General features: G+C 52.9%; 9 protein-coding genes across 9 annotated transcripts; 4 read left to right on the top strand and 5 right to left on the bottom strand.

The window, feature by feature from the left end:
- Nucleotides 1-221: 221 nt before the first annotated feature.
- Nucleotides 222-1,898, bottom strand: PHACADRAFT_169800 (uncharacterized protein; the record flags this gene model as incomplete). The annotated part of the gene is made up of 5 exons (XM_007391784.1): nucleotides 1,379-1,898; nucleotides 776-1,021; nucleotides 646-723; nucleotides 491-595; nucleotides 222-437 (listed from the first exon to the last, which is right to left on the bottom strand). Coding segments are annotated over exons 1-5 (888 nt in total), but the record flags the coding sequence as incomplete, so codon positions are not given.
- Nucleotides 1,899-2,308: 410 nt separating this feature from the next.
- On the bottom strand, nucleotides 2,309-3,193 carry PHACADRAFT_53402 (uncharacterized protein; the record flags this gene model as incomplete). The annotated part of the gene is made up of 1 exon (XM_007391273.1): nucleotides 2,309-3,193. A coding segment is annotated over one exon (885 nt), but the record flags the coding sequence as incomplete, so codon positions are not given.
- Nucleotides 3,194-3,613: 420 nt separating this feature from the next.
- PHACADRAFT_249667 (uncharacterized protein) lies at nucleotides 3,614-5,296 on the top strand. Its single transcript, XM_007391783.1, has 9 exons — nucleotides 3,614-3,757; nucleotides 3,812-3,922; nucleotides 3,984-4,181; nucleotides 4,233-4,309; nucleotides 4,362-4,447; nucleotides 4,500-4,584; nucleotides 4,631-4,676; nucleotides 4,726-5,051; nucleotides 5,105-5,296. Exons 1-9 carry the CDS (start codon nucleotides 3,670-3,672, stop codon nucleotides 5,207-5,209), a joined length of 1,122 nt encoding a protein of 373 aa, XP_007391845.1. The 5' UTR covers nucleotides 3,614-3,669; the 3' UTR covers nucleotides 5,210-5,296.
- Nucleotides 5,297-5,353: 57 nt separating this feature from the next.
- PHACADRAFT_113785 (uncharacterized protein) lies at nucleotides 5,354-6,109 on the top strand (the record flags this gene model as incomplete). The annotated part of the gene is made up of 3 exons (XM_007391782.1): nucleotides 5,354-5,655; nucleotides 5,712-5,753; nucleotides 5,806-6,109. Coding segments are annotated over exons 1-3 (549 nt in total), but the record flags the coding sequence as incomplete, so codon positions are not given.
- A 196-nt stretch (nucleotides 6,110-6,305) lies between these two features.
- Nucleotides 6,306-7,651, top strand: PHACADRAFT_169797 (uncharacterized protein). Its single transcript, XM_007391781.1, has one exon. It carries the CDS (start codon nucleotides 6,558-6,560, stop codon nucleotides 7,506-7,508), a length of 951 nt encoding a protein of 316 aa, XP_007391843.1. The 5' UTR covers nucleotides 6,306-6,557; the 3' UTR covers nucleotides 7,509-7,651.
- A 111-nt stretch (nucleotides 7,652-7,762) lies between these two features.
- PHACADRAFT_25395 (uncharacterized protein) lies at nucleotides 7,763-8,354 on the top strand (the record flags this gene model as incomplete). Its single annotated transcript, XM_007391249.1, has 5 exons — nucleotides 7,763-7,920; nucleotides 8,000-8,088; nucleotides 8,144-8,171; nucleotides 8,223-8,238; nucleotides 8,298-8,354. 5 exons carry the CDS (start codon nucleotides 7,763-7,765, stop codon nucleotides 8,352-8,354), a joined length of 348 nt encoding a protein of 115 aa, XP_007391311.1.
- Nucleotides 8,355-8,582: 228 nt separating this feature from the next.
- On the bottom strand, nucleotides 8,583-11,081 carry PHACADRAFT_25394 (uncharacterized protein; the record flags this gene model as incomplete). The annotated part of the gene is made up of 6 exons (XM_007391248.1): nucleotides 8,583-9,071; nucleotides 9,125-10,093; nucleotides 10,144-10,433; nucleotides 10,484-10,778; nucleotides 10,834-10,898; nucleotides 10,949-11,081. 6 exons carry the CDS (start codon nucleotides 11,079-11,081, stop codon nucleotides 8,583-8,585), a joined length of 2,241 nt encoding a protein of 746 aa, XP_007391310.1.
- Nucleotides 11,082-12,283: 1,202 nt separating this feature from the next.
- Nucleotides 12,284-19,390, bottom strand: PHACADRAFT_181283 (uncharacterized protein). The gene is made up of 20 exons (XM_007391780.1): nucleotides 19,017-19,390; nucleotides 18,620-18,967; nucleotides 18,032-18,570; nucleotides 17,258-17,980; nucleotides 16,786-17,202; nucleotides 16,491-16,735; nucleotides 16,368-16,436; nucleotides 15,990-16,314; nucleotides 15,826-15,936; nucleotides 15,695-15,772; nucleotides 14,676-15,645; nucleotides 14,491-14,618; nucleotides 14,374-14,439; nucleotides 14,161-14,316; nucleotides 14,023-14,106; nucleotides 13,835-13,973; nucleotides 13,656-13,783; nucleotides 13,428-13,601; nucleotides 13,280-13,372; nucleotides 12,284-13,237 (listed from the first exon to the last, which is right to left on the bottom strand). Exons 1-20 carry the CDS (start codon nucleotides 19,249-19,251, stop codon nucleotides 13,022-13,024), a joined length of 5,244 nt encoding a protein of 1,747 aa, XP_007391842.1. The 5' UTR covers nucleotides 19,252-19,390; the 3' UTR covers nucleotides 12,284-13,021.
- An 83-nt stretch (nucleotides 19,391-19,473) lies between these two features.
- PHACADRAFT_113769 (uncharacterized protein) lies at nucleotides 19,474-23,044 on the bottom strand. The gene is made up of 6 exons (XM_007391779.1): nucleotides 22,732-23,044; nucleotides 22,167-22,683; nucleotides 21,694-22,113; nucleotides 20,645-21,643; nucleotides 20,027-20,593; nucleotides 19,474-19,971 (listed from the first exon to the last, which is right to left on the bottom strand). Exons 1-6 carry the CDS (start codon nucleotides 23,019-23,021, stop codon nucleotides 19,822-19,824), a joined length of 2,943 nt encoding a protein of 980 aa, XP_007391841.1. The 5' UTR covers nucleotides 23,022-23,044; the 3' UTR covers nucleotides 19,474-19,821.
- Between the last annotated feature and the right edge of the window lie 2,020 nt (nucleotides 23,045-25,064).

Genomic DNA, 25,064 nt, shown 5'->3' with positions numbered 1-25,064 from the left:
TCTTTGAGAGGGAGCAGCGACGGGGCGTGGGAGAATGTCGTGTCGTGCGGCGTCACGAGCGTGTCCGAGCTGGAGTCTGAGCCCGAGTCCGAGTCGCTGCTAGAGTCGTTGCTTAACTCGGCTTCGTCAACAAGCTCCATGCCTCCGATTTCGATGGCAAACAAGTCGGACAGTGTCGAGAGTTCGGGCTCTGGAAGCTCTAGGTCTAGGATGGGCGGGGCGGAGTACGCGTGGTGATTACAACAGGAGCCTGAACAGCCGAAAGGGTGCGTGAGGAAGTAGCCGTAGTAACACCATTGTGGGGGTATGGAGATGTTCTCTAGCGTTCTGAGATCTTGCTCGGGAGCTTCGTGGATGACGATGTGGGGTGTTAGGAGAGGATCTACAGAATCTAGTATCAAAGCGTTCGGGTCATAACAGTACTGGGATAGTAAAGGCTACACAACCGTGTGAGCCCCGGAGTGATCAGCAAAGGAGATGGCGTTCTTACCTCTGCTGAATCCGTCCACTTGAACGGTCGCTCTATCTGCCAGCAGAAGAGGTCCGAGTCCCATCGAGCGCGGAATGACGTAGCTACCGCACTTGCATGCATAGCCTGTGTCTGGGTTAGCCTTCAATCCATTGGAACATTCCAGATCTACTTACCACGAGCCTGTAGTACCATCGGTGTATAGCTGGAAGCACATGGTAGAAGACAAGCCGCTCGCGAGCGGCCTCATCAACCTGTGCCAAGAAAGTAAGCACCGGGCCGGGATCTTCCTCCAATAACACTCACGGTTCGCCGGAAGTGAGAGAGGCTGAAAACCCGGATTGGCTGTTCAAAGAGGTCAGTCCTATCACTGGAGGACGACCCTCTGGGAGCTTCCCGCAGAACAGGGTTGCACTCCGCTTCGTCTTCTCGCCACAGATACACGGCTTTGATTATGCCTTCGTCTCTCCGTGGCGGAACACTCAGATAGTCTACCGACTGCGGAGGTAACGAGGGTGTGTCATAGCTGCAGTGACCGCACAGGCAGTAAGACTCGAATGATGTGTACGCCGGCGGCGTGATAACGATGTGCGGGTAGACTTCAGGTTGCTCAGATTGAATGACGAGGCCCTGTGGCAGTCCCCATCTCGAGCGTGCCGTGAGGTATGTTCGAAGGAGCTCCTGCGATGCATCCTCCTCTTCGAAGCCGGCAACGAAGGGGTCAGACGCCACATTTGAAGGGATGGAAATATCGGATCGTGCAGTCTGGCGGAAAAAATGTAGTGAGTTTCAATGACAGACTTTATATAGTGACGACATACCAATTCCTCCATGATACTGTCAACATAATGTTCAAACTATTGTGGGATGTAAGCGGTGGGCGTGAATGGCCAATGTCAAGGGGCGCACCTCCTGTTCCGGGCAGCTCTCATATCCTCCTGGCGCGTGTTCTAGCCACGGCCCACACATGCCGTGTGCGGTCGATGAAAATGGCGAGGCATCCTCCGTTCTTTCATTCAGGCAAGAGCGTTCTGTCAGGATCCGGGCCTCGAAGGCGACCTCGTTGCGGCGGGACACATTAGGCTGATGACAGACATGGTCAATGGGTCTGTGCGTAGGCGTTGGCAGCAAGGTAGCAGTTTGAGGAGACATACTGAGAACGTGTAGTTTTGATTTATTCGTTGCCAGGTCTTATAATGCGTTCGGGCTGTGTTGTCCTCTGCGGGGACGACGTCACAGCAAACAAATTTAAAGTCGCTGCTTGGCAACTCAGTTCGTGCGGGGCCAGCTTCGGGGCGCCCGCTGAATGCACTGATGGGCTCGCGCTCCGCCCGGGCAGTGCCCGGACTCGGCCATCCGCTGTCCGAAGCTTTGAGCCGCGACCGGGCGCACTGACCATCCGCCCCAGCCTTCGAAGCAACTCTCGTCGCTGTCGTCGTCGGATAACCACATGTGTTTAAAGACTTGTTCGTTAGCATCGCGATATGCGTGTAGTCCAGTTGTTCTATATGGATGTGTAGTCGGACAACTTGGTTGTTCCCTGTCCATATTTCGGGATGTCCAGCGGCCTGTACAATTGGCTGCGGTGTACGTGATTTACCACCGGCTGCATCGCTTTTTGTCATTAGTCTCTTTCACAGCCCCTCCACCCTAATCCACCATATGGTTGCCACGAGCAAATTCCGCATAACGAACAGGGTACAGTATAAACGCGTTCGAAAGTATACACTCATTGGCAATATGAGATTATCCTGCATACGTGCGAGCCTTGGGATACGTGCGAGCCTTGGGATACGTCAAGGGCAGGAGATTCAAGTCATCAAAGTTGTTCTGAGAAGTCCTGGCCGCTTTCTCCCAGATGCTCTCGCCGCCCCTCGCCGCAGCCGCCCATTCTGAGCACACACTTAAAAGTGTGTCATCTCGTCCCATCACGGGAGAAAGGATGACGTGCACTCGCGGGTCCTTCTTCTTCGCCACTTCGCCTATCAAACGAAACCTGTCCCGCGGCGTCTCCGCCGATGTTCTGGTGAATGCGGACGTGGCGTACCGGCTCCAGTCCAGCCAAGGTCGGTATATCCAGTCATAATGATCTACTGTGAGGACGATCATCTGCAGGCGGCGGCATCCGGTGATGTTCTCAGGGAGTACACCACCAGCATATGTTGAACGAAGATGTGTGAGAGGGACAGCAAGATGAGTGAGGTTGGGTAGGTGCTCTAGGGGAATGTAAGGCGTCTGCCGCAGGTCAATCATTTGTAGATGCGTGATGCCCTGCAGCAAAGCACTCGGATTGATGATCCAGACTATACGAGGCGTCGGGCTTATGAGAGTAAGGGTGCGGATGGCAGAGGTCTCAAGATGGGAATACGGATTTGCGTAGAGCGCAAGTAGTGTTCGCAGAGGGTTGACCGAAAGCGCGATATCTTCGACGTTCGGGCACGACTTGAACAAGCCAATCTCTCGTGGAGACGACAAGACACCAACCGTCTCGAGCCAGAGGTGGCGCACGAATTGTCCACATCCAGGCGGAGCCACTTCGTGAGATAGCTCGACGCGCCCCTGAACGGGGTACAGAGAGCCCGCTTTACGTATGACTGTGTCAAAAACGTAGGGTTTGGCGATGTTGCGTACCCAGGAACATATGAGTGACACTCGCAGTGCATCCTCATGGCACAGAAGGCACGTTAATTCGAAGATATATATCAGCAATTCGGCCGGAAGCTCTGGTAGTGGCGGCTCGTCGGCTGGGGAGCTATTCATCTGCTGAGCATGAATATGGAAGTGAGGTCGTTAGATGGCAACACATCCCACCTTCAGATTTTGCATGGATTCTCAAAGTCGAGGAAAGAAAGGCGAGCGGAATGCCACGATTGGTTATATCGCCTGTAACTGTGATTTCGAACTGCAGCCATTCAGCTGCAGTGTTAGCAATGGATGTGACAACTTATCCACTTGCAAGCGACGAAATTGCCGCCCGCTTGCCGCGCGAAAGCGCTCTCCGATCGCGACACAGCACGGATCAAATAGCTAACTCAATCATGCTGATGCGCTTGATGCGCCTCCAGCGTTGCTACGTAGCCAAGATCGAGATTTCATTTGCACTTCACTCTCACCACATTCGTTTCCCTGAACAGGCTGAGCCTGCCTCCCTTATTTCCTTGGTGTAGTTTGCGAACAGTGCGTGCTTGAATTTAGGAGAGATGGAAGGCCCTGTCGGCGATGCCACCCTTGTCTTTGACAACTTCGATATCGACCTTCTCGTCAAAGTGCTGGTCCACACGGCATTCAGTGAGTTGTACGCCACGTCCATTAAAGCACACACCTGACCCTCCTACTGCGCAGGTCCTTTCTTTACTTTCTTTATTCCTGTCTTTTACTACTTTCAAGGTGCACGATGGCCGAATCCGATACTTGTCGTGTCAAGTGGTTACTACGTCGCAATCTCTGCATTCTGTGCGTAGCACTGACGGCGGACGACAAGTCAGCGTACTGACGTACATTCATGAACATGTAGGGCTCGTCAAATGGTACTCTCGCCTATTTCGCAACCAGGGCAGCCTGCTCTTTGGGCCTCCACGGTTTGACTGGGGAGAGCAGATTGTGGTCATTACCGGAGGGTCCTCTGGGATAGGCGGGCTAATTGCGAACACACTTGCCGTACGCAATGTGACTGTCGTTGTCCTGGACATCGATCCCATCGAGACTGAAAATTGTGAGAGACCTATTTCTTGCGTCCAGATGTGTTCTGACGAGGAATTGCTAGACAATATCGCCTATTACAAATGCGATGTTTCCAAATGGGAGGAGGTGCAAGCAGTCGCCAAGAAGATCCAAGAAGAGGTATGTGCCTATAACTACGGTGCAAGTAGGTCCCAACATCACCCTTGACTAGCTTGGACACCCAACGGTGTTGATCAATAATGCCGGTGTTGTGCAAGGAAAATTGCTGGTCGACCTGACTCCAGAGGATATTCAGCAGTAAGTATCCTGTCGATTTACTTCCGTTCAATTAACTTAAGTCAATGATTAGAACTCTCTCCGTCAATACCCTAGCGCACTTCTGGACTCTCAAAGCCTTCCTGCCAGAGATGATCAAGCAGAACAAGGGACACGTCGTGAGTCTGTGCAAACCATGTTATGTGCATCACTAATATTCAGCAGATTCACATGGCCTCTGTTGCCGGCATGGTTGGCATGGCACGAATGAGTGAGCTACCTTCCGCATCTGCCCGACTTTGAACTAACTGTTCTCGTAGCGGACTATTGTGCTTCCAAGGCTGCACTAATTTCTCTTCACGAGTCTCTGCGCTACGAGCTTGATCATCAATACCGTGCTCCTGGAGTCCGAACCACACTGGTCGTCTCAGGACGCGTGCTCACGCGGATGTTCTCAACTGTCCGCCTTTCCCAGAACTGGCTTTTCAAGTTCTTTGTTCCGAACCTCCCCCCAATCGCAATCACGAAGGCTGTCATTGCTGCTCTAGATGAGCAACATTCACGCACGATCTACCTGCCATTCTATGCCAACTTTGTGCCCTTCGTACCGTTGCTACCCAGCTTCCTTCGTGATTTCTCTCAATGGGTATGCCTACTCTTTTCTACATCTCGAGTAAGGCGTTAACCGCTCTCTCATAGCTGTCTGGATGTGATCACGCCATGGAGGATTTTGTGAAGCTTTCGGGACGTCGACCGGAAGAGGGACCCGCGCCCAAGGCTGCAGTTCTCTCTAAGGCGTACTAAAGGGTCTTTCGGCTCACACAGTGCGAGTTCTGACTTCATTGGCCTCTATGTGCATAGTAGGGCTGGCACAGAATGGATGTTGAAAATAGTCCCAAAATCTGGTTCGCTCGTAAACGAAGGTGCTCTTCCGAATGGAGCGCTAACGAACGGGTGTGTGCTTCTCTGTCACTCAGTCTGGCAACTCCCGGGGATGTTGAATTTGCTCGCGTCGGGCTGAGCCAACGTTCTCCTCGACGCCCAAGATGTTCAGTAGTCTCCTGTTTCCCGGTCTCGGTCGTCTTGCCGGCGCCGTCCCACAAATCGAGAGCGATGTTTGTCGACCGATGTCGGCGCCGGGTGCTGCAAGCCTCATGGCCCTGCACGAAGCGGAGGTTACGAACAGATCGCCTATCTTGCGTCCGAGCACCACAGCGGAAAACAAGTCGACCTTGACTACCTCAGACAGCGTACGTATACTGAAAGGTTTGTGTGGCGGGTTACTCAATATCGTTGCGGTGAATAGACTACCTCCAATACAGACTTGAAACATGTGAAGTCTCCGCTGGTGCGCATCCTTCACGCCTGGCATGTAGTCTAAGATACTGAGGACCAGATAGATGAACAGTACTACAACTCCCGACGAGAATCTCGCACCCGCTAATTCCGAGGTTGGCAATAGCTCCACGGACGAAGTCTTCCATACCCCTCTTGTTGCTGCCGGCAGTGACATATCTCTGAAGTTCAAGGAGGCGAAGATTGTCGTGTCGACATCGACGCAAGCCATTTTTGACGACTCTCCGTCTCCCCCCAAGGAAGGCATTCGTAACACCATTGGGTCTCTTCATATTCGCAGAGGCAAGATTGAACCACTGGGTATTTCAGTCCCAGCTACATATGCAGATGCAACAAATGTGAGGAATCAGCTTGGGGAATCAGAAGGCAGGGCACATGCTCATCGTTATCGACCCAGCTCGCCTCTTTGCATCCGAATGCTGCAGAATTCATCCTTGCTATTCCTATCTCCCCCAACGAGCCTCCCAGAGATCCGGCCCCGCAGGCAAAAGCCGAAACAGGAGGTGATTCAGTGGAGACTACACAGACGGAGGCAAACCGCATGAAGTCTTCCAGACCGCAAGTAGACCTTCCTACCGAGGGCGCAGGCGAGGTTCACAGCGCTTCCCGACCCAACTGGGCTCTGGCACCATCTACTTCTCCGGAGGGCGGTTCGAAGAGGCCTGAACGCCGTCGACGAGGACTCAAATCTAAGGGGGAAACGAGGGACTCAAAGGATTGCGAAGGCCGGCCAAGTCAGCCGGCCGCTTCTAGAAAGCCTCGACGACGCCCGCGTCGTGGGCTCTCTAATCCGGATATGCGCGCTCCGGGATCTAAAGCTAAGGACGGGGAGGATCTGCAAAAATTAACACCCAACAGGGCTCAGATGTCCAAGCAAGGTCGCGCTTCGCCGTACCCTGACGTGGCTGAACAGCGCAATTGCAATACGCCGAGGAAGTCCCAAACTCCTGATCCCGAGGATAACCTGCCCGGTTCTAGCTCGGAAGCGCGTTCTGCTCTTCATCTTGCCCAAGTTGATGCGTTGATCAAGGAACTCCAGAGGACTCGCGGTTTACCCAAAACGCTTCCTCCGAACGCGGAACGGACGACGCAAGACAGGATGAAAGACGATAATAGGGACGCTGCAATTGCTGCTCGCGCATCGTCCGTTCCTCCCGAAGGCGCATCTATCTCTCTTAATGCAAAGGTTCCCTGGGTCTGGGTCGCTGGTCACGATGGTGTTCTTCGTCCCGATATGTGCATGGAAGGCCGACCTTCTTCAGTTCCTCGTCTGGCTCGCTCTGACGTGTCCTCGGCGTTCATGCCGGCTGGTATGCAAGATCTCAACGACATGTCTCCTGGCTTGGAATCCGTCTCCGCTGCAGGCCACGCACATCCCATGAAGAGGACTACGACGCCTACACCTCCATGGCCAATCTTCCAGACAGGGCCGACTCTCAATCAATTCCCCAAGGATTCTGGACTGCCGTTCCCTGATGCCTTCGATAGATTCAGTCGCTCTGTCAACTCACAAGGAACTGTTGGCCGCAATTCTGGTCGCTCGCGCTCGAGAAACTGCAGTGGTCAAGCTCCTGCGCGTTCTCCCGGAGAGGAGACGGCGAACTGGCGATCGTCAAAGTTGCCGAAGGACTCCAAGACTGTGCGTCCTAACCCTCCTTCGACTGCTGGCCCTCCCGTTAGTCCCGTCCAAACTTCGCATTGGCCGACTCTCGATGAGATCTGCGCGAAGAAGTCTTCGCTTGCCTGAGAGGCCGATACTGTAATCCAACTCTCTAGTCTTCATTTTTTGTTGTGTCCGGTTATGGATTTGTAATTACAGCCTTGCAAATTTGTACCATCTGCCCTCGTTAGCTACACGTAGACTGTATATAACACCACCTACATAATTTCTATCTCACGATGTGCAAATAACTGAGTGCATGATCTTCCCAGCCGACTCTTCGATTGGACAAAGTGCGCGCGCGAAATAGGCGCCTTGCATAAACTCACTCTCCTCCGGTCATGTCGACCCCACTGCCTCAGCCCTTTACCGCGGCGCACAGGTCCTACGTCAAGAGCTTGTACAGGCGTATCCTCAACAATGAGTTGAACTGGATAGTCCGGCGAGACCTCTGGCGCGCCAAGGCGCTTGCCATCCGCGCAGAATTCGACAGGAACCGGTGTGTCGTGCTGCACCCTCGCTCGTTGTCGGCTGTATGCTGAGTCGGGCCGTCTTTGGTGCTTGCTGTGATGGATTAGGGACGTGCAGGATCCTCGTGCACTCGCCGAGATCTTTGGGAAGGCGGAGGCGGACCTTGCGAAGCGTATACATCCCGATCCATACCGACGTGAGTTGCTCGTCCTCGGCGTACTTGCTCTCGGCCCTGACGCTTCTGCCCATAGCCCCTACTGCCCCGGATGGCAACAAATGGTTCGTGGCACAGATGATACGTTTTGCGCTTTATGCTGACCGGTTTTGCAGGGAACGAAACTTGCCGGTGCGTCTGTTGTGGGTATGCTGCAAGTATGCCAACGCTCATTGCTTCACACATATTAGCCACCGCTTGGTCCGGTCTTCGACCATCAGGCGTACAATGCCGCTCACGACCACTAGATATATTGCTTCGTGGTTGCATCGCACATATACAAGTGTTTTGCAAAATTCATGCACGTCCGCGCTGGAGAAGGTGCTGACGAGACCTTACACTAAACGATCTCAAGTCGCAAGAAACGCTTGAGTGTGGATCACGCCTTCACGCGAGAGCGAACAGAAGTATGCATCCCATTCTATAACGACAGCATGATAACCAGGTGACGGAAGCGAAGCTACTGACTACTGTGACTATGAAACAGACATGACGGAACTGAGGCTCACAGACAATGGAGGATGTGCAGGACTGATGCTCATCCCGCCGAACGATGCACCGAGTTGATCAGCCTCCGAATCGCGTCTGGGCCGCAAAGCCATGGGGCTCGAGAGACCGTCATAGGAATAATGCGAGGACATCGGTGGCTCGCCCCCGCTCTCGTCCTCTTCGTCCTCGTCTTCGTCGTCCTCGTCGCCGATCGCGACAGACGACCACTCGCGGTACACGCCCTCGATGTACGTGCCCGAGCGGGGCAGCTTGTACGGGTCGAACGGGAAGAACGTATTGAGCTCTGTCTGCACGGACTCGCCAAGCACGGTCGGGTTCACGAAGCGCCGCACGGCCTGCGTGTTCGGGGACGCGTACTCTGAGCGCCGGTTAGCCTCGATGATGGAGTAGCAGTAGAGGAAGTCGGTCGCGTGTGCGACTCGTGCGAATTGCATCACGACGGTCGGGGCGCAGATCTGACAGGTCAGCGGTCAGCAGCTGAGCAGCGGGCACCGCGAACAAGACGTACCCTCAGGGGATTGAGATCGGATTGTACCACCCGCTTGAGTACTTCGAGCTCCAGCATCCATTTACCATGCGCACCTCCGGCGGCGCCCGCCAGCTCGTCCAGCTCGTCCTGGTCTTGCACAAGGTCCCTCCACCGGAAACAGAAAATGAGAAACACCGCTTGCGTGACGGCGTAGAACATGCTGTGCTGCGCCAAGCTTGGTGGGTTCGTGCCGGTCTGCGCGATGGCATCGAGGATGTCGAGGCGGTTGTTGAGAAAATTGCAGAGACACGCGACCACCTGGCGCGTGCTCTCACGGTTGACGAAGACGGCGCGGCTGACGAAGCTCGCAATGTAGCTCGCCGCTGCAGCGCGCGTCACGGTGGGCTGGTCTTCTTCCAGTAGCGCTTTGGAGACCAGCATGCCTTGGAACAGGTCGCTGAACTCGGGGTCAAGCGAGGAGAACCAGAAGACCAGGAACTGAGTATATCGGGATTTGAAGGTACGGAGGATCGTGCGCTCGAAGATGGAAAGGAGGGAAAAGAACTGGGCGCGCCGGAGGGCCTTCACGTCTTCGGCGTTCTCGAACCTTTGCATCGGGCGAGGCGTTAATGGAGGTGACGAAGGAGATGCGGTGCCTGACACTGAAATGGGTGTCGGTAAACTAGAAGCGAGCACATCTGACACTGGAGGCGGTTGCGTGAAGTGGTCGAAGACGTTCTTGAGAATTGCGTCAAGTTTGTTGACCATGTCTTGCACATGTTGGAAGTTGGTCGATTCTTCCTCCGGCGCCTCATCATCATCTGCTTCACCATCAGCCTCTGAGGAGAGATCGCTGAGGTTGTCGCCATCTCCTTCGTCGCTATCGTCCTCAGAGTCAGACTCCCCTTCTTGGCCAACGGCCGTGTCAAAGGGGTCGAAGTCGAACAGCTGCGACTGCTCTTCGGTAGCCAGCTCCTCCAGCTCCTCCAGCTCAACTTGGATCTCGACCTGTCAAACAAATGAGTCGCTATATGCCATATCCGAATAAATGAACATACATCAATTTGGATGGCACGGTCTATAATCGTCGCCAATATCCGGTCGGACAGCTCGGGACAGTACTCCGTTATTCGGAGGAGATTGCGAATATAAGTCACCTGCGCCGCCTGGCTTAGCCTCTTGTGCGGGAAATTTTGGACTAGCAGTGGCTGCAGAGTCGAGGGAAGAGTCGGTACTAGCGAGAGCAAGTGTTCAAGGAGGTAGTGCAGACGTTCATAGACTGTCCGACGTGTGAGTGGTCGTGAGGATGTCTCCGGCATGGACACATCCAGAGCCTGTAGGCCCGATTCTGTACACCGGGTAAGCAAACGTGAGATAAGGCGAAAACACAATACGCACGGTAGGTAAAGCCAACTGCAATCTTCCCCAGCACTAGCGTTAGGTATTCTGGTTTCGCACTGACGAGCACGCCCACAAAGGAGGTGTACGACCTGACAAAGTTGCTGTCCATAGTCGTCCACGGCATGCTGATTACGGCACCCACGAGAGCGGAGTGGACACGTTCTAGCCGAGAGACGACGTGGGAAAGGGCAATTATCCACAGCCTTAATTGCGAGGATGCTGTTACAGTATCAGTGTTCGCCTGCTTGGGATTGAACTGATCGACAAGTTCGTCGAAGGCTTCGCTGATGCCCTGTCGTGGTAAATATCAGGAGATTGGAAGAGGTACAACTATCTTCTATGCATACCTTCGCCTTCTGTTGCAGCGCATTATTGATAAAGGCAAGGTACATATCTTTGCGATACTGATCATCTGAAATTGGAGTTCAGCTGCGCGAGGGCTCACACGACTGGGAAACGCACCTTGCTTGACCCTCGAGTTCGTGACTATTGGCCTGGGATTTACAGACCCGCTGGAGGAAGTCGAGCCCTTTCTCGTTGCCGACCGTCTCTTGTATGTTTCAAGGGGATTAGTGGTCTTGACCGAAAGCTCCATGGTGCGTGTGCTTGTAGGTAGAGGGCCCGCTTTTGTCTGTCTGCTATTGAACTGGGAGAATCTGGAATGAGGATCCATGGCGTCTGGGACAGGAAACAGGCCAGTGATGTGCAGGGGAAGTATAAGGACGGCTAAGCAGCCAGCAGCAGCCACAAAGTAAAGCGCCGGACATGCGAGGCAAAAAATGGCTGACTAAGCGGCGAGTGGCCGCGTCCCAATAAGGTATGCAAGTTCGCCATCGCTAAGTTATCGCGGCGTCATTCACAACTTTACGTGATTTGATAACAGCAAGGAGAGCTCTGAGTTTACGGCCGAATCTATCTCTGAGCTCTGGATATCACCAGTGTCGGCCCATTGACTAGCCTTCGCAAGTAGTGTACTTTAGCAACACTATGAGACACATCTGGCTGGATTGTGATCCGGTAATCTTCTCACAATTACACTTAGCTGACAATCCTGACACCGCTCCTTAAGGGGCACGACGATGCCATTGCCATTCTGCTCGCACTTCACATCCCAAACATATCGCTCCTTGGAGTTTCCACTGTACCTATATTCACTCACTTACCCAGATTACGCCTCATGTTAGGTTACAGGTGCATGGAAACACCAGTGCCGACGACACTATGAAGAATGCCGCCAGGTGTCTGCACGCATTTGGCGCTCCAAGTTCAATCAAGGTGTACCCTGGTGCAACACAACCTCTGCTTAGACATGCTCGATTCGACCCCGAGATCCATGGCGTCGGCGGACTCGGAGGCGTAGAGGGCCTGCCATCGATTGAACTCGAAGGCGTGCGCGCACGGCTCCCGTCCGATGTCGCTGCAGCTCGCGCCGTCGACGGCATGTCGACGGCCATTCGCGAAGTGTGGCAGAACGGCGCCGGGTCGAAAGTCGTGCTTGTCTCATCTGGCCCTATGACCAACATTGCACTGTTTTCATGCGTGCATCCTGAATTGATCGATGCCGTTGGTTTGTGGTGTCACCTGGAGATAGGGACAAGTCTGACCTTCAACTGATTAGAGGAGATCGTCTTCATGGGCGGAGGTGTAGGCCTCGGTAATCGTTCTTCGGCGGCCGGTAAGTGTGCATGGTATGGATGCTGAACAAGAGAACGCTGAATGGAAGGACTTACTAGAGTTCAACATCCTTTGTGATCGTAAGTTCGATAATTGCCATGAATGATTTATTCTCACTTGGTGGCAAACTCTCAGCCGAGGCAGCACAAATCGTGCTAAACATCCCCATCAAGAAGACTATGATCCCATTGAACGTCACGCATACAGCCATCGTCACCCGCAAATGGCAGAGCGAAGTGCTCTCCCCGGGCTCGAACGTTGAGGACAGTGCCCAGCCCCTGCCCTTCGCAAAGACAGCGCTCAGACGCATGCTGTCCACCCTGCTCAGCTTCTTCGCAGACGCATACAAGGCTGTCTTCGGATTCGTGCACGGCCCGCCCATCCACGATGCCCTCACCGTCGCCTACGTCGCATATCCCGGACTTTTCGGCTGCAAGCGCTACCACGTCGACGTCGAACTCAACGGGGCACATACCGTCGGCGAGACCGTCGTGGACCTGTGGGACTACCAGAAGGCCGATGACACGTGGGGCCGCACCGGCAAGAATTGTATCGTGGCCGAAACATTGAACGTATGCTCTCTCCGTATCGTCCATCTTGGACATATTTAATTTCTGCTCGTGCAGGTCGAGGGCTTCTTCGAGCTATTCTTAGAAAGCATTGCCCGCTGCGACGAAGTCTCGCCTCTGAACCAGCAGTGACACTCAGTGATACAACAAGCGGATGCATTGGACCAGGACTCGATGTGCTAGATATATGGTCATGAAAGGTCATAAGGTCAGAGAGGGTATACAGGGATGTGCAAGATACGTGTACTTCGATAGATAGTCAACGAACGTGATATGTCCATCTCGCTCAAACTCATGGTTCGAGCAGCCTGCTTGCCCGAGCGCCATCAATAAATACCTTGCTAACGGGACGTTGTGGACGAGCCCTACGGCGTCCGTCGCGCATGCTACGGATGGCTTGGTCAAGGTCACCACGACCAACCGACAGGCCAGCTGCACGGCCCATAGACGATGGAGGCTGCTTGGCAGTCTGACCGTTTGCGTCGCCCAACTTGACGGTCTGTGAAAACTGCATAAGGATCAAGAACGGGAGTGAAAGGTCTAGACGTACCGATTCCTGAGTGGGCGTCTTCGGTGACTCCTCCACTTTAACCTCGGGCGACTGCACCTGGACTTCCGTGTCGTGCACCTCCAACGCGGCTTTCTGGGAAATTGTTAGCATATTGAAAAACACGCCTGCACCAGGTCAAGGTACTCACCTGCAACGAGGACGAGAATGACAGGATCAGGCCGAAGAAATCCTCCGGCTTGGGCGCCTCGGGAGAATCCGGGTTCTCGCCGAAGAATGTGAGCGTGGACTTCAACTCAGCCTCTAGGGAGGCGGACATTTTTGCCAAAGCATCAACACTTCCACCCACTTGTTGCGCGAAGGGCTGGAAGAAGCCGAAGTGAGCTCCCTGTACGGAGCAGGTCAGATGAACACAAACCTTCATGACGATGACGAAGTGATCTTGGGGTGGCAGCCGTATCTTTTGAAGTTCCGCGACCTCCTGCTGCAACTGCGCAAGGCCCACGGCCAGAGCTTGTACCGACGCCGTGATGGTTTGGACCGATACTGTTGACAGCCCGTCAGCGTGCACGTGTAATGAGTAAATGCAGAGCTCACCTCTCGCAGCAGCTTCAACGTGCGGCATCTCCTCGATGAACATGACGAGGTTAGGGTCACTCCGTAAAAGGACTCGGGCAATGTAGTGCAACAAAGTCGGACACTCCTGCGATCCCTTCGCCGTCTTTGTCTCCTTGAGCTGCGAACTTGTTAATACACATTGCACGGTAGCGACAAGTCTCCGTTACCTTCAGCAACGCGTCGAGCTGAAAGCCTCGTGCACCTCCGCGGAAGGTAGAGCCGTTGAGAGTGTTACCAACGGTAAGGACAGTCTAATCAGACTCTATTATTGCCATGCCATGGCTATGCAAGAGACTATGACCCACCTGAAGGATCGTTTTGAACCGAGTAGACAATCGGAGCTCTCTTGATGCATTGCGAACGATGTTGAGCTCAGGCCTGATTTCCTCAACCTCGATCTCAAGCTTCCTGCGATACAGCATACACTCCAGACGCTGTGACAGTCGTGGAATAGACATCATCTGCGCAAAACCCAAGTATCGGTGAACTCTCCATAAGCATGAAATGGTCTTACGTACCTGGCTGAAAAACTGGTCCGCCTTAGAGAGCTTGCTGACATCGCCGAACTCCTTGATTCTTGTGGTCTATCGAAAGCATTAGCTGGTAGCCCTACTGATAGCTGCAGAAAGACATGCCTCTTCCGACGTGGGCAGCTGTTTTCCGAGCGATTTGATTTCGTCGGTGGAGAGCTTGGTGTCGTCGATCTCCAATACCGCCTGTCGGATTGCTGGAAGATCCAGCTTTATCCTAGCTAACATGATGGCTAGCGACGTGTCAGTTCCAATTCCGGACAGAAGTTAATCTTAATCTCGGGGCTTACCGACGTTCTGTGCGCGTGTAATGTCGAGCAAAGTGGTAACATCTTGCTTTTTTGAAGACGTCGCTGAGATCTGAGAACTGGTTGGCGTAATGTTCTCAACGGAGAAAGTAGCTTCCAAGTCTGACAGATCCACAATGATCTGAGGCCTAGTCTCATCCCAAATCGTAGTAGTTGATACTTGGTTAGACAGCTTGTTCCAAAAGAAGGGTTTCAAACGCTTCCCAGACTTATTGCGTCCCGGAGGTAGCAGAGCTCTCCCAGATGGCGGTGGCGGAGGTGGCGGGCCAGGCATGCCAGGTGGAGGAGGAGGCTGGGCCCGGCTGGACACACTCAATGGAGGCGGGGGTGGGGGCGGCGGCGGCGGCGGCGACGGGCCAGATGATGGCGATAAAGGCAGCTGTGGCGGAGGTGGTGGAGGTAGTGGAGGTGGTGGAGGTGGTGGAGGTGGTGGAGGTGGTGGAGGTGAAGGTACTCCTGGTACCCCAGGAAGAGGTGGTGGTGGCGGCGGCGGTGGCGGCGGCGGGGGAGGTGGGAGAGGTATTGAAGGTGACAGTGTAGTGGGTATGCGTGGAGGAGGTGGAGGGGGTGAAGGCGGAGGCGGTGGTGGCGGAGATCTCATACCACTGGACACATCCTCGATTACCGGAGGGGGCATAGTTGCCGTTCTGTTTGGCCGTGTAGGCGGTGGAGGCGGAGGAGGGACTTGGTGCTTATAGTCGTGCTCAGTCAGGAACTTCGGCTTTGTAGCCAGTTCGTCCTTCAGCTGCTCGACGGTACGCTTCAAGGTGACAATCTCCTCTTCCATCTGGGCTAGTTCCTCATTGGCCCGACTTGCCATGGCTAGTGCATCGACTTCTGCTCCTCGAACTTCCGCTCGTGACTTGAATCTCGAGTAGACGGACTCCAGGGCACGCTTGAGGTATCTAATTTCCTTGTCTTTCAAGCCAAGGGAAGATTCAAGTTCTCCGTTCTTCGCGAATGCTTAGCCAGCGTTAACGACTACCAAGCAATCGGCATACCTGAGTCTTCAAATTCGAAATCTCTTCCATTAAGCTATTCCACTTCACTCGATCTCGTTCCCGTTTCGCCTTCTCTTCCTACCGATAGCTCGTTAACCCATATAAGTATATTAGACCTGTAATCAACATACCTGATCACGGTTCCCGACAGGATTCTGTGCCTTGAAACGGTCCAGCTCAGCTTGCAGCTGGATCACCTGCTTCTCTTTCTGCACCAATCGCTGCACTAAGCCGTGAAAATTCTAGAGATGGTGTCAGCATGCGCGGAGGATTTTACTGTGGACGAAAAAATTACCTCGCCAGCTTTATTCGACGCTTTCACCGTAGGCGTCGGGACGTTGAGAGGCAAGGATCTTAGCGTGTTCAATTCGGCGGATTGTTGAGTCGTTTCGTTGCGCAGACGATCACACTGGCTGAGGTTAGTTAACAGTGAAGAAATTAACAAGTGGCACATGCTTGCCTCCTCCGTGAGCTCACTGACTTTGCGACGAAGCACCTCCAACTCTTCTCGCAGAATACCTTCGCTATCCTCAGAGACGAAGCTCGCTTTCAAGTTCTGGCCGGTGATGTGCCAAACCGATTCAGCAAACTGCTTAACAAATCGACGCCAGCCATCGTTGCTAAAGTATCGACGTCAGCGAATGTACAAATTGAGCCTGTGGGCGGAATTTACAAGTCGTCAATTGAGCTCGCCTGCTCCATAAACTTGGTTACGACATAGACCAAATCCGCTTTCAAATGTCTGCAAGGATGCGTCAGGATATGACATCAGCTGCGACAGGCCAACACAGCTCACGGGTCGGAGTCTTTTTCCAGGATAGAACGCATCTGCGAGAAAGCTGAAACAATCATCGGATAGACTTCGTCATATTGACGGGCTATGTTCAATGTCTCTTGCACGATAACCTCAGAGTCTGATGCCGTGCGACGGTGATCTGCCAAGCTGCGTTCGCGAAGATCTTCCTCGTCCTCGAATTTTTCCTCGGTGTAGATATCTAACTGCGTTAGAAGTAACTCCGGCGGTTTGATATACCGAAGGGACTGCGACAGTATCGTCAGTGGAGGGATGCGCCGGGGATGAGCATACATACCACCAAAACTTCATTTAGTCCTCGACGTGTGAGCTCCTCCCGAAGTAAGATACGCTCTTCCAAAGAATCCGGGAAATTCGTGATGGCGTTAACCAGCGCCATGGACGCGGTACGGGCCTCCCAAGCGCCTTCTTCGTCATTTCCGTAACCCTGACCCACAGACTGAGCGTCGTCGAGTGACAGATCTGGCGGGCGTAGCGACCCGATAAGCTCTTCAAAGCGGAACTTCTCTCCGTATTCTACACGGTAGTCTGAGAGCGCAGAGAGCACAGCCTTATGGCCCTCCGTCGGAGAGACATAGCAGATGGCGGCAAGAACGTCCGAAGTGAGGGCCCTGAGTTTAGGCGAAGAACCGTGAAGTGAGTACGCGAGATGAGTTATTAAAGTGGTGTCCGCCAGTCCGTGCTTGAATCCCGGCTGAGACCGCGCAGTGTAAGCAAAGGACCAGCGACGAATTGAGGGGAAAACCTACATCTGTATTCAATAATACTCGTATACACTTGATCACTTCGAGTAGTACACTCTCTTCTACGTTCTGCAGCTTCTTGCGCTTCCCGCCCTTGGCAACAAGACCGGACATCGCAACACCAAGAGCACCCATGCCCCTACACTCCGTGACGAACTCCTCGATCCAGACAAGGTCGGCCGTCGACAGATGCACGCGTAGCGAGATCAAGTGCTTGACAAGCTTGATATCTGCAGGTTTACCAGAACGGATACCGTCAACATACCACCTTGGCGTCTTCGTGTCTTTCTTGTCGCCGGTGACTGTCCCCTTCTCGCCACCAGAGGAGCTCCACCAGCTACTCCAGAGGCCGCCAGTGCTCTGCGGTTGTACGGGTGTAGCGTCTGCGATTTTCGCCACCGGCGTTTGGGGCTCTTTCATTGGGGAATCGATATCCACACTGGTTCGTGGAGAGTGTCCAGGAGATACTGCTGAGCCCCAGCCAAGAATCGAGAATCGCCTCATGATACCAGAGTCGCCTGTGAGCTGAGGGACAAGGCGGAAGTCGCTGCCACTGGCAGGACTATAGGTCGACGACTGTGCAGCATGGTTAACGGAACGCTGCACGCTTGTCGCCTTCGACACGCTGGCAGCACGAGACTGCATATGCTGCTTAAACAGGTACTGTTTCTGCTGCGGAGGGAGCTTGTACATTGCATCCCTCTTGTCACCCTTTAATCCGATGGAGTCCTGTTGGATGCGTGAGACATATAATCAATCCTAACGGGAGGAGACACTGACAAGCATCTCCTCGAAATCCTGCGCACTGGGATCACCTTTGCCCTCACCATTTGTGTCAGACGCTGGAAGCTTTGCGGTGGAGTCGCCGGTGTTGTGCGAGATGAGCTTAGGTTCACTGACGGTCCTTTTCTCCGGCGGAGCCTCTATTATCGAGCTCGTGGGGCTCCCTGAGTGAATCCAGCTGTCGAATAGATTCGAAAGCCGGTTCTGTGCGATGGAATTGCGCCAGTCCGTAGGAGCGGTGAACTTTGGCGATCCGGACGTCTCAGCAACAGAGGTTTTAAGGGAGCCCTTCAACTTGGCGGTCCCCTCGCCCTCCTCTTCCTCGTCAGATTCCTCTAAGTCCGCAAGACGCTTGACAGTATCTTCGGATGGCTCGTACGATGCTTGTGAGTTGGATCGTGTCCTCGAACGGCGGTACCACTCGTCTGGAACGCAAATGCGAAGGTGACGTGAAGCAGAGAAAGTAGGAGGTGCGGGTTTGTATGGGGTCTCGATAACTTGGGAAACTGGCGTATCGGTGGGTATACGATAGGATTCTATTTTTAAATAAGTAGCTACAAGCGTATGGGGGGTCGCAGGACTTACTTTCTGATTCCTCGTCAGTCCATACTTCTTCAAGAACATATTCTAAGTTTCCGCCTCCTGGAACCGGCAGAGATTTCGTGAGCCCGAGCTCTTGAATGACCGTGTCCAGAGCAGCCTGCACTGTAGTATTTCGGGAGACAAAGGTCTCCCAACGATATCCGTCATGGATTTCCGGGATGCGAAGGAGCGTACATGTTAATGCAAGGAAAGGATGTAGCGAGATCAAACGAAGCGACGGAGCATGTAAGTGTGAAGTCAGAGGGAAGGCGGAGAAGCCCCGCTGGGACGTATTCGTGATAGGTGATGTGTTGAGTAACGGAGGGACTAGGCTCTGAGGTGAGACAATACCTGCAAGGATATGATTACGTGCCGCATCATTGCACAAAACACGACTCGCCATTTCCCAAAGCTTCGAGCTCTTCCTCTTCCCACTGCCGCCCATTATGCTCGTTCCGTATCCTCTGTATCGCCCAGCCATAGGGCTGCAGATCTCCGAGAATTTCAGAGGTTATGCTCTCGTCACTCGTCAGATAGTCCTGAACATCTTGAATAGTCGCCAACGACGAGACTGTCGCGAAGTGAAGTGATCCTTGGGGTACCGTGACTGGTACAATTAGCGTGTCGTCTGCCATGTCGCGGGTAGAAGCTGAATGCAAAGAGACAAGTCATACAATATATTCGTCAAAACAATGGTCCAGAGAGATTAGAGAATGTCCGGAGGTTAATATGGTCGCGCAAGTGGAAGGTGGCAGTAGACCCGAAGCCGACACAAGCAAGGCAATAAGCGCCTACTCATTACAGCGCCCGTCACGACTCCGCCGCATAAACGCATGTAGACATCGTATCTGAAGGTCTCAAATCTCAGCTCAAATATTGAAATATTGGCAGACCATAAACATTCCGAATAGAGAATCTCCTCGCCAGCTGGAAAATGCTGGGAGCATGTCAGAACTTGTATCTCACTGGGATGCAACAATGGAAAGTGTCCGTCGAGCCCGCACTTCAGTGCCACATACCCAAAGCCAGCGCGAAGCGTGATCAGTCCTCCAGCAAATCTCTTCGCTTACCGAGCTTGGAAGAAATGAACAAATGAGACAAACACAACAGCATGCAAGATGAGCAGCCTCAAAACCATTGGCCCAATATTGAGACAAATGCAGCTTGCCAATCCCCATGGCGGCAAACTAAGTGGGAGCAGCGGCTTATGTTGACGACGGCGTCATATCGATGTCGACCGACGGATGGACCATATAATGCCTCCTGGCGAGCCCTTCGCTCTCTACCTGATTAATCTCGTCGAGGGACGGCAGCGAGTCCTGGACGTCGCCAATGATCTCCAAGAGGTAGTGATCCTGCACATTGCCAAAATCAGCGAGACCGTCGCCGAAAAAGTAAAAGAAAATTTACCCTCTTAAGCTTCCGTATGACTTTTGTGACCAGTTCCTTCTCGTACTCGAGCTGGTCCACATTCTGTATCTCGGCTTCGCGCGACTCGAGGTACCAATCCACTAGATCATCGTGGTCGAGACCCTTTCCGGTCTCGCGCTCGACCTCGGCGAGGTGCAGTACAATGAGACTCTGCAGCTGCATGTACTTGTCGTGAGAGATGACCATCCGATGTTTCTCTGGCTGTGGCACTTGGGCTTCCGCGGGCACGGGTGCGTCCGCGGCCGTTTGTGAAGTCGACGGTGCGTCCCGGGTATCGTCTGTGGCTATTGAGTCATCCTGCGCCGCCGTCTGTGATTCGCTTTGCGCGCCAGACATCTCGACATCCTGGCTTTCCTCGCCCGCAGTCGCGGCCTGCGACGAGGAGGCGCCCTTCTTCCCACGCTTACGCGCCTCTTTCTCTGCTTTCTCTGCCGCCTGTTTCTGAAGCTCCTCCTCTTCTTGGTCGAAATCGACGTCGTCTTCCTCGACATGGATGATGGACTGGCGGAGTAAGGAGTAGGCTTCACGTACGAAGGCTGGGGTAATCTGGACGAAAGCAATATTAGACTGTGTTCAATCTGCCGTAGGGTCGCGTACCTCTGAAGTGCAGTTTGCACGAGCGATAGCCTCGCTCAGACGAATCATACTCTCCAGCTGGCGCACAGTGATGCGATAAGAGTTTCGCCCTGTACCAGACGCGTCATCCTGTCGCAAACTACGGTATTTCTCCACGAGCACGTCTGCCGCCTCCGGTGTGAGCTTCGGGTTGAATGTGCGCGCGTAGCGAATGTACCGCTGCAATGCTTCAGTGCTAAACTCAGGGTGGATGGCATCGTCCTGGAAGCGATGTACGTTCACAATGTGCTTCGCGATGTTCAGGTCGATTTTTTCGTCGCACTCGTCCAAAACGACGAAGAAGAGGTCGAAACGACTCATGATCGGCGCCGTCATCGCGACGTTGGCGCGAAGGCTCTTTTTACGATCATATCGGCCGCCAATTGGGTTTGCCGCTGCAAGGATACTCGTCCGCGCGTTGAGTGTCGCATGGATACCGGCCTTAGCAATGGAAATGGTCTGCTGCTCCATGGCCTCGTGGATCGCGACCTGGTCAGAAATGTCCATCTTGTCGAACTCGTCAATAGCACAGACGCCGTTATCCGCGAGCATAAGTGCCCCGGCCTCGATTGTGAACTCGCCAGTCTCTTCGTCTTTCACAACAGCAGCTGTAAGACCGGCCGCCGACGAGGCCTTGCCGGAGGTGTAGACCGCACGGGGAAGGAAAGAACAGATGTACTTCAAGAATTGTGATTTTGACGTTGAAGGATCGCCGACGATACAGATGTTAATGTCGCCACGAAGATGCATGCCTTCTGCAGTCTGTTTGTGGACGCCGCCCATCAGCTGCAACAGAAGGCCCTTCTTGACAATCTCGTGGCCGTAGACAGTAGGCGCAATACTCTCCACCAACCGGGAATAAATGTGGTCAGATTCGATCATCGCCTTCAGCTCTTCGAACTCCGGTTCGGTCAACGAACGTGCGAAGGCTTGACCGTCATCTTCGCCATCTTCTTCCTCGCCGCGGATGTTAGTACCAGCCTAAGCGGAGTCAGGAATCATGCCAGGAAGCGCAACGTAAGCCGGCTCACCCGTCCATCGGCATCGTGGGCCATACAAGCCAAGAAAGCAGTCTTGTACTGCATATCACGTACTCCAAGACTCTTCAGACCCGTCACGCCTGCACCACCGGCAGAAGCAGCGGCCGAATTCGCACCAGCTCTCGCTGCTTCGCGCATGAGCTCAGCCTTGTTCCCACCAGGCAATCCGAGCTGGCTGACATCCGGAACAACAATGAATGTCCCAGTGAAGACGCACTTGTCTCCGGCTTTGGCTCGTTCCACGAGCTCCCCGCGAAGAATAACGTCCAATGAACGTGGCATGGAACCTGTGGGAATCTCAGAGGGATTCTCTTGTATGCGAACCTTCTGCCAGTCGGTAAACTTCGAGCTGTCGATCTGGAGTTGCCAGGCTGTTCTGTTACCGCATGTCGGGTTTGGGCACAGGCTCGGCTGTTAGTTCGTCAGGAGTTCGGTTCGGTCTCCAGAGCAATGTATCACATTACCTCGGTGTATTTGAACTGCTGCTCTATTTCACTGACAATACCACCGCAGACTTCACAGACAAAGCTTCCGTACAATAGCTCCGGTCGTACTTCGCTCGTCCTCGTGACAGTTCCACTGATGCTCATCAGCGTGCCAATCTTATCGGTTCGGAGATCTCGTATACCGGAGACCAATGGCAGATGATAAAAGGCAATGCTAAATTCTCGGGTCTGAAGGTTGACGGAGTCGGTCGCAGCGGCGGTTGGGTTTAATTTCAGGTAGTCAGGCTCGAATTCCGCCACGAGATTGTGCAAAGCGCGTCGGATATATGGTAGGAAGCGATAGTATTGCTTTTGTATCGCGTCAGCGAGGACATCGTCGCGTTGTAGGAGATGGCCGTAGTCGACGTAAAGGGTAGTCAGCTCGTATTCCCGCATTGTGTGGATCTGCTCGATGTAGATGATCTCTCCTTCAGGAGCGACCGGAACACCACCATCCGAGGCGGGTGTCATGGGAAGAGCAACATCTTCGGTAAACCTAGAAGACCTCGTCAACTTCACCAATGACGGGGACAAACTTGCGCACGTTTTTAAGAAGTTCTCGAAGCTCTCCCGTACACTTTCGCCCACTGCGTCCTTGACAAGAGGTATGTCCTGGGTGAGAGTCTGTCGACCTCCTGGTGCTCTTGTTCTGCGGGGTGCAGTCTCATCTTGCGGGATGTCATCCCCATCCTCGTCGCCGAAGGCCAGCGCGTCGGCAACGGGCCGCGAACGGCGTGGTGTCGCGTGGCCATTCGGCGACGCCTGAGGTGCACTGCTCGGCGGTAGAGACGTGTGACGGGCGGGGGGAGACGATGAGGGGCCGTCAATTTCCATGATGATGGCGGAGTCGTCGTTGTGCTGTGATGCGCGTCTGAGCGAGAATGAGAATTGAACACGAGAGTGCCTGCCCTAAATTTCCGTCTCGCGCGCACGTGCAACATGGTAAATTAAGAGTCAAGACAAAACTTCAGATGAGCCTGTAGCTCAATTCTGTGTATGTAAAAAAACAAGGCGTAACGTCATTACAAAGTATATCACCACTACCTAAAGGAACCAGGAGGGTTCGGGTGAACGCCTCTTCTCCGCCTGAGAGGCTTGGACACCAGTCTCATCCTATTCGGCGTTCTTGCGATTCGGCACCCGTGTAATAGAGAGGCTCGCCTATACCACTCCTTGGGACACCTGATCAATATTCGCTTCCCCTTCGTATGTCTCTCGCATATAAATAATAAATAAATCGCATTATACTACTACAACATATGAAATACCTCAGTGCAAAGCTGCAAAGCGAAACGACGAAAGCTGAAGTCCAGGCGAAGGACACAAGACGGAGGACAGCGGCTACCACTCCTTGGGACACCGTGACTGATGTGACGAAAGTGATAATTTGTGACCTGTACTAGCAGTCTTGGCAGTCACGCGGCAGTCAAATTTGTCACGCCTCAGTCACGCCTAAGCTCAGTAGAATCATCTCTGATGTGTTCTAGCTCGACACTTAACATCTGAGCATGATGCGCATTTTTCACATGAATGGAACATAAATTTGAGTACTAACGAATATTTTCGCGAATTTTATGCTGACTGTGCGACTCTGGTGACGGTCGCAGCATCACTGAAGCCGGCGCGCTTGACAATTTTCGAGGCTTTTTGCTCCCCCACCTACGCTACAATCACCGGATGGCTCCGAGTTTCTAATGGCATATAGATATAGATGCAATGTATATACATTCAAGTGGTAGTGATAGGCCTTACAGGCTGTGCGAGGGCAGAAAGTGGAGTGTCCCGATAAGTGGTGCTGTCCCAAGAGTGGTCCTACACCGTACAGTGGCCGCCAAAAATAACGCACAAGACTACAAAGGGGTGTCGAAATCCCCCTGTATCTCCATGACCGCTGTAGCTAGCTAGATGATGTATATAACAATCTTACACTAGGTTACTTGTAGCATCTTTCTGAGGTATCAGTTTGATGCAAGCACTAGGTACCAGAAAAAAATGTGGTGAAAATGGCTAGAAAATGAATATATATTGCGAAAATCACAGAATAATATAGACCACAGAGTAAAATATGCTTTGGTCCAAGTAAGATTCTATACTATGTGATGCTACTCTAACAAATTTATAGTATAGCACCCAGCTTGGATGGCTGAGTTGTGGGGACATATTTATTCACTACAAAATAAAGGGGTGTATGCTTGTATCTTATAGACATCACCAACAGCTGGGGTGTGTATAGCAAGATACTACATGCATTTGCTAGTAAATATTATCCTGTACACCAAGTCTTGTACCTCTATTCCTGGGTGCTGTGGAGATATAAATATTTCAATTCCATGAATAAATCATATCAGTGTAACTGTCTTCACAGCTCAGCCATCTGAACTGGGTGCTATACTATAAATTTGTTAGAGTAGCATCACATAGTATAGAATCTTACTTGGACCAAAGCATATTTTACTCTGTGGTCTATATTATTCTGTGATTTTCGCAATATATATTCATTTTCTAGCCATTTTCACCACATTTTTTTCTGGTACCTAGTGCTTGCATCAAACTGATACCTCAGAAAGATGCTACAAGTAACCTAGTGTAAGATTGTTATATACATCATCTAGCTAGCTACAGCGGTCATGGAGATACAGGGGGATTTCGACACCCCTTTGTAGTCTTGTGCGTTATTTTTGGCGGCCACTGTATATGTTATCCAGTCCGTTCTCGCCCTCAACACCCTGGAGCTTTATATGAGGTGTCATTCGTACTCCGGTGTCAGTCTTCTTTATTCTCGTTGAACTAGTACTGCAGCAGACTAAAAACATGAGGTGGCAGACTGCAACGGCGGGCTACGATGACCGTAATCACTAGTAGTACTGGGAGAGAGAC

This window comes from Phanerochaete carnosa (genome assembly GCF_000300595.1).
Source record: "Phanerochaete carnosa HHB-10118-sp unplaced genomic scaffold PHACAscaffold_2, whole genome shotgun sequence".
NCBI lineage: Eukaryota > Fungi > Basidiomycota > Agaricomycetes > Polyporales > Phanerochaetaceae > Phanerochaete > Phanerochaete carnosa.
Note: the sequence above shows the minus strand (reverse complement) of the source record. Positions and strands in the feature narration are given on the sequence as shown.

Excerpts from the sequence above, each read along its gene's own strand:
- PHACADRAFT_249667 (XM_007391783.1), top strand. The coding sequence starts at position 3,670 with ATGGAAGGCCCTGTCGGCGATGCCACCCTTGTCTTTGACAACTTCGAT. Across the intron at positions 3,758-3,811 it reads GCTGGTCCACACGGCATTCA|GTCCTTTCTTTACTTTCTTT; the intron begins GTGAGTTGTACG and ends CCTACTGCGCAG. Across the intron at positions 4,310-4,361 it reads CCAAGAAGATCCAAGAAGAG|CTTGGACACCCAACGGTGTT; the intron begins GTATGTGCCTAT and ends ACCCTTGACTAG.
- PHACADRAFT_169797 (XM_007391781.1), top strand. The coding sequence starts at position 6,558 with ATGCGCGCTCCGGGATCTAAAGCTAAGGACGGGGAGGATCTGCAAAAA.
- PHACADRAFT_181283 (XM_007391780.1), bottom strand. The coding sequence starts at position 19,251 with ATGGCAGACGACACGCTAATTGTACCAGTCACGGTACCCCAAGGATCA. Across the intron at positions 16,437-16,490 it reads CTGGAAAAAGACTCCGACCC|ACATTTGAAAGCGGATTTGG; the intron begins GTGAGCTGTGTT and ends GCATCCTTGCAG. Across the intron at positions 13,373-13,427 it reads CATTCTCGTCCTCGTTGCAG|AAAGCCGCGTTGGAGGTGCA; the intron begins GTGAGTACCTTG and ends ACAATTTCCCAG.
- PHACADRAFT_113769 (XM_007391779.1), bottom strand. The coding sequence starts at position 23,021 with ATGGAAATTGACGGCCCCTCATCGTCTCCCCCCGCCCGTCACACGTCT. Across the intron at positions 22,684-22,731 it reads TTCGAGAACTTCTTAAAAAC|GTTTACCGAAGATGTTGCTC; the intron begins GTGCGCAAGTTT and ends GAGGTCTTCTAG. Across the intron at positions 19,972-20,026 it reads TCATACGGAAGCTTAAGAGG|GATCACTACCTCTTGGAGAT; the intron begins GTAAATTTTCTT and ends GGCAATGTGCAG.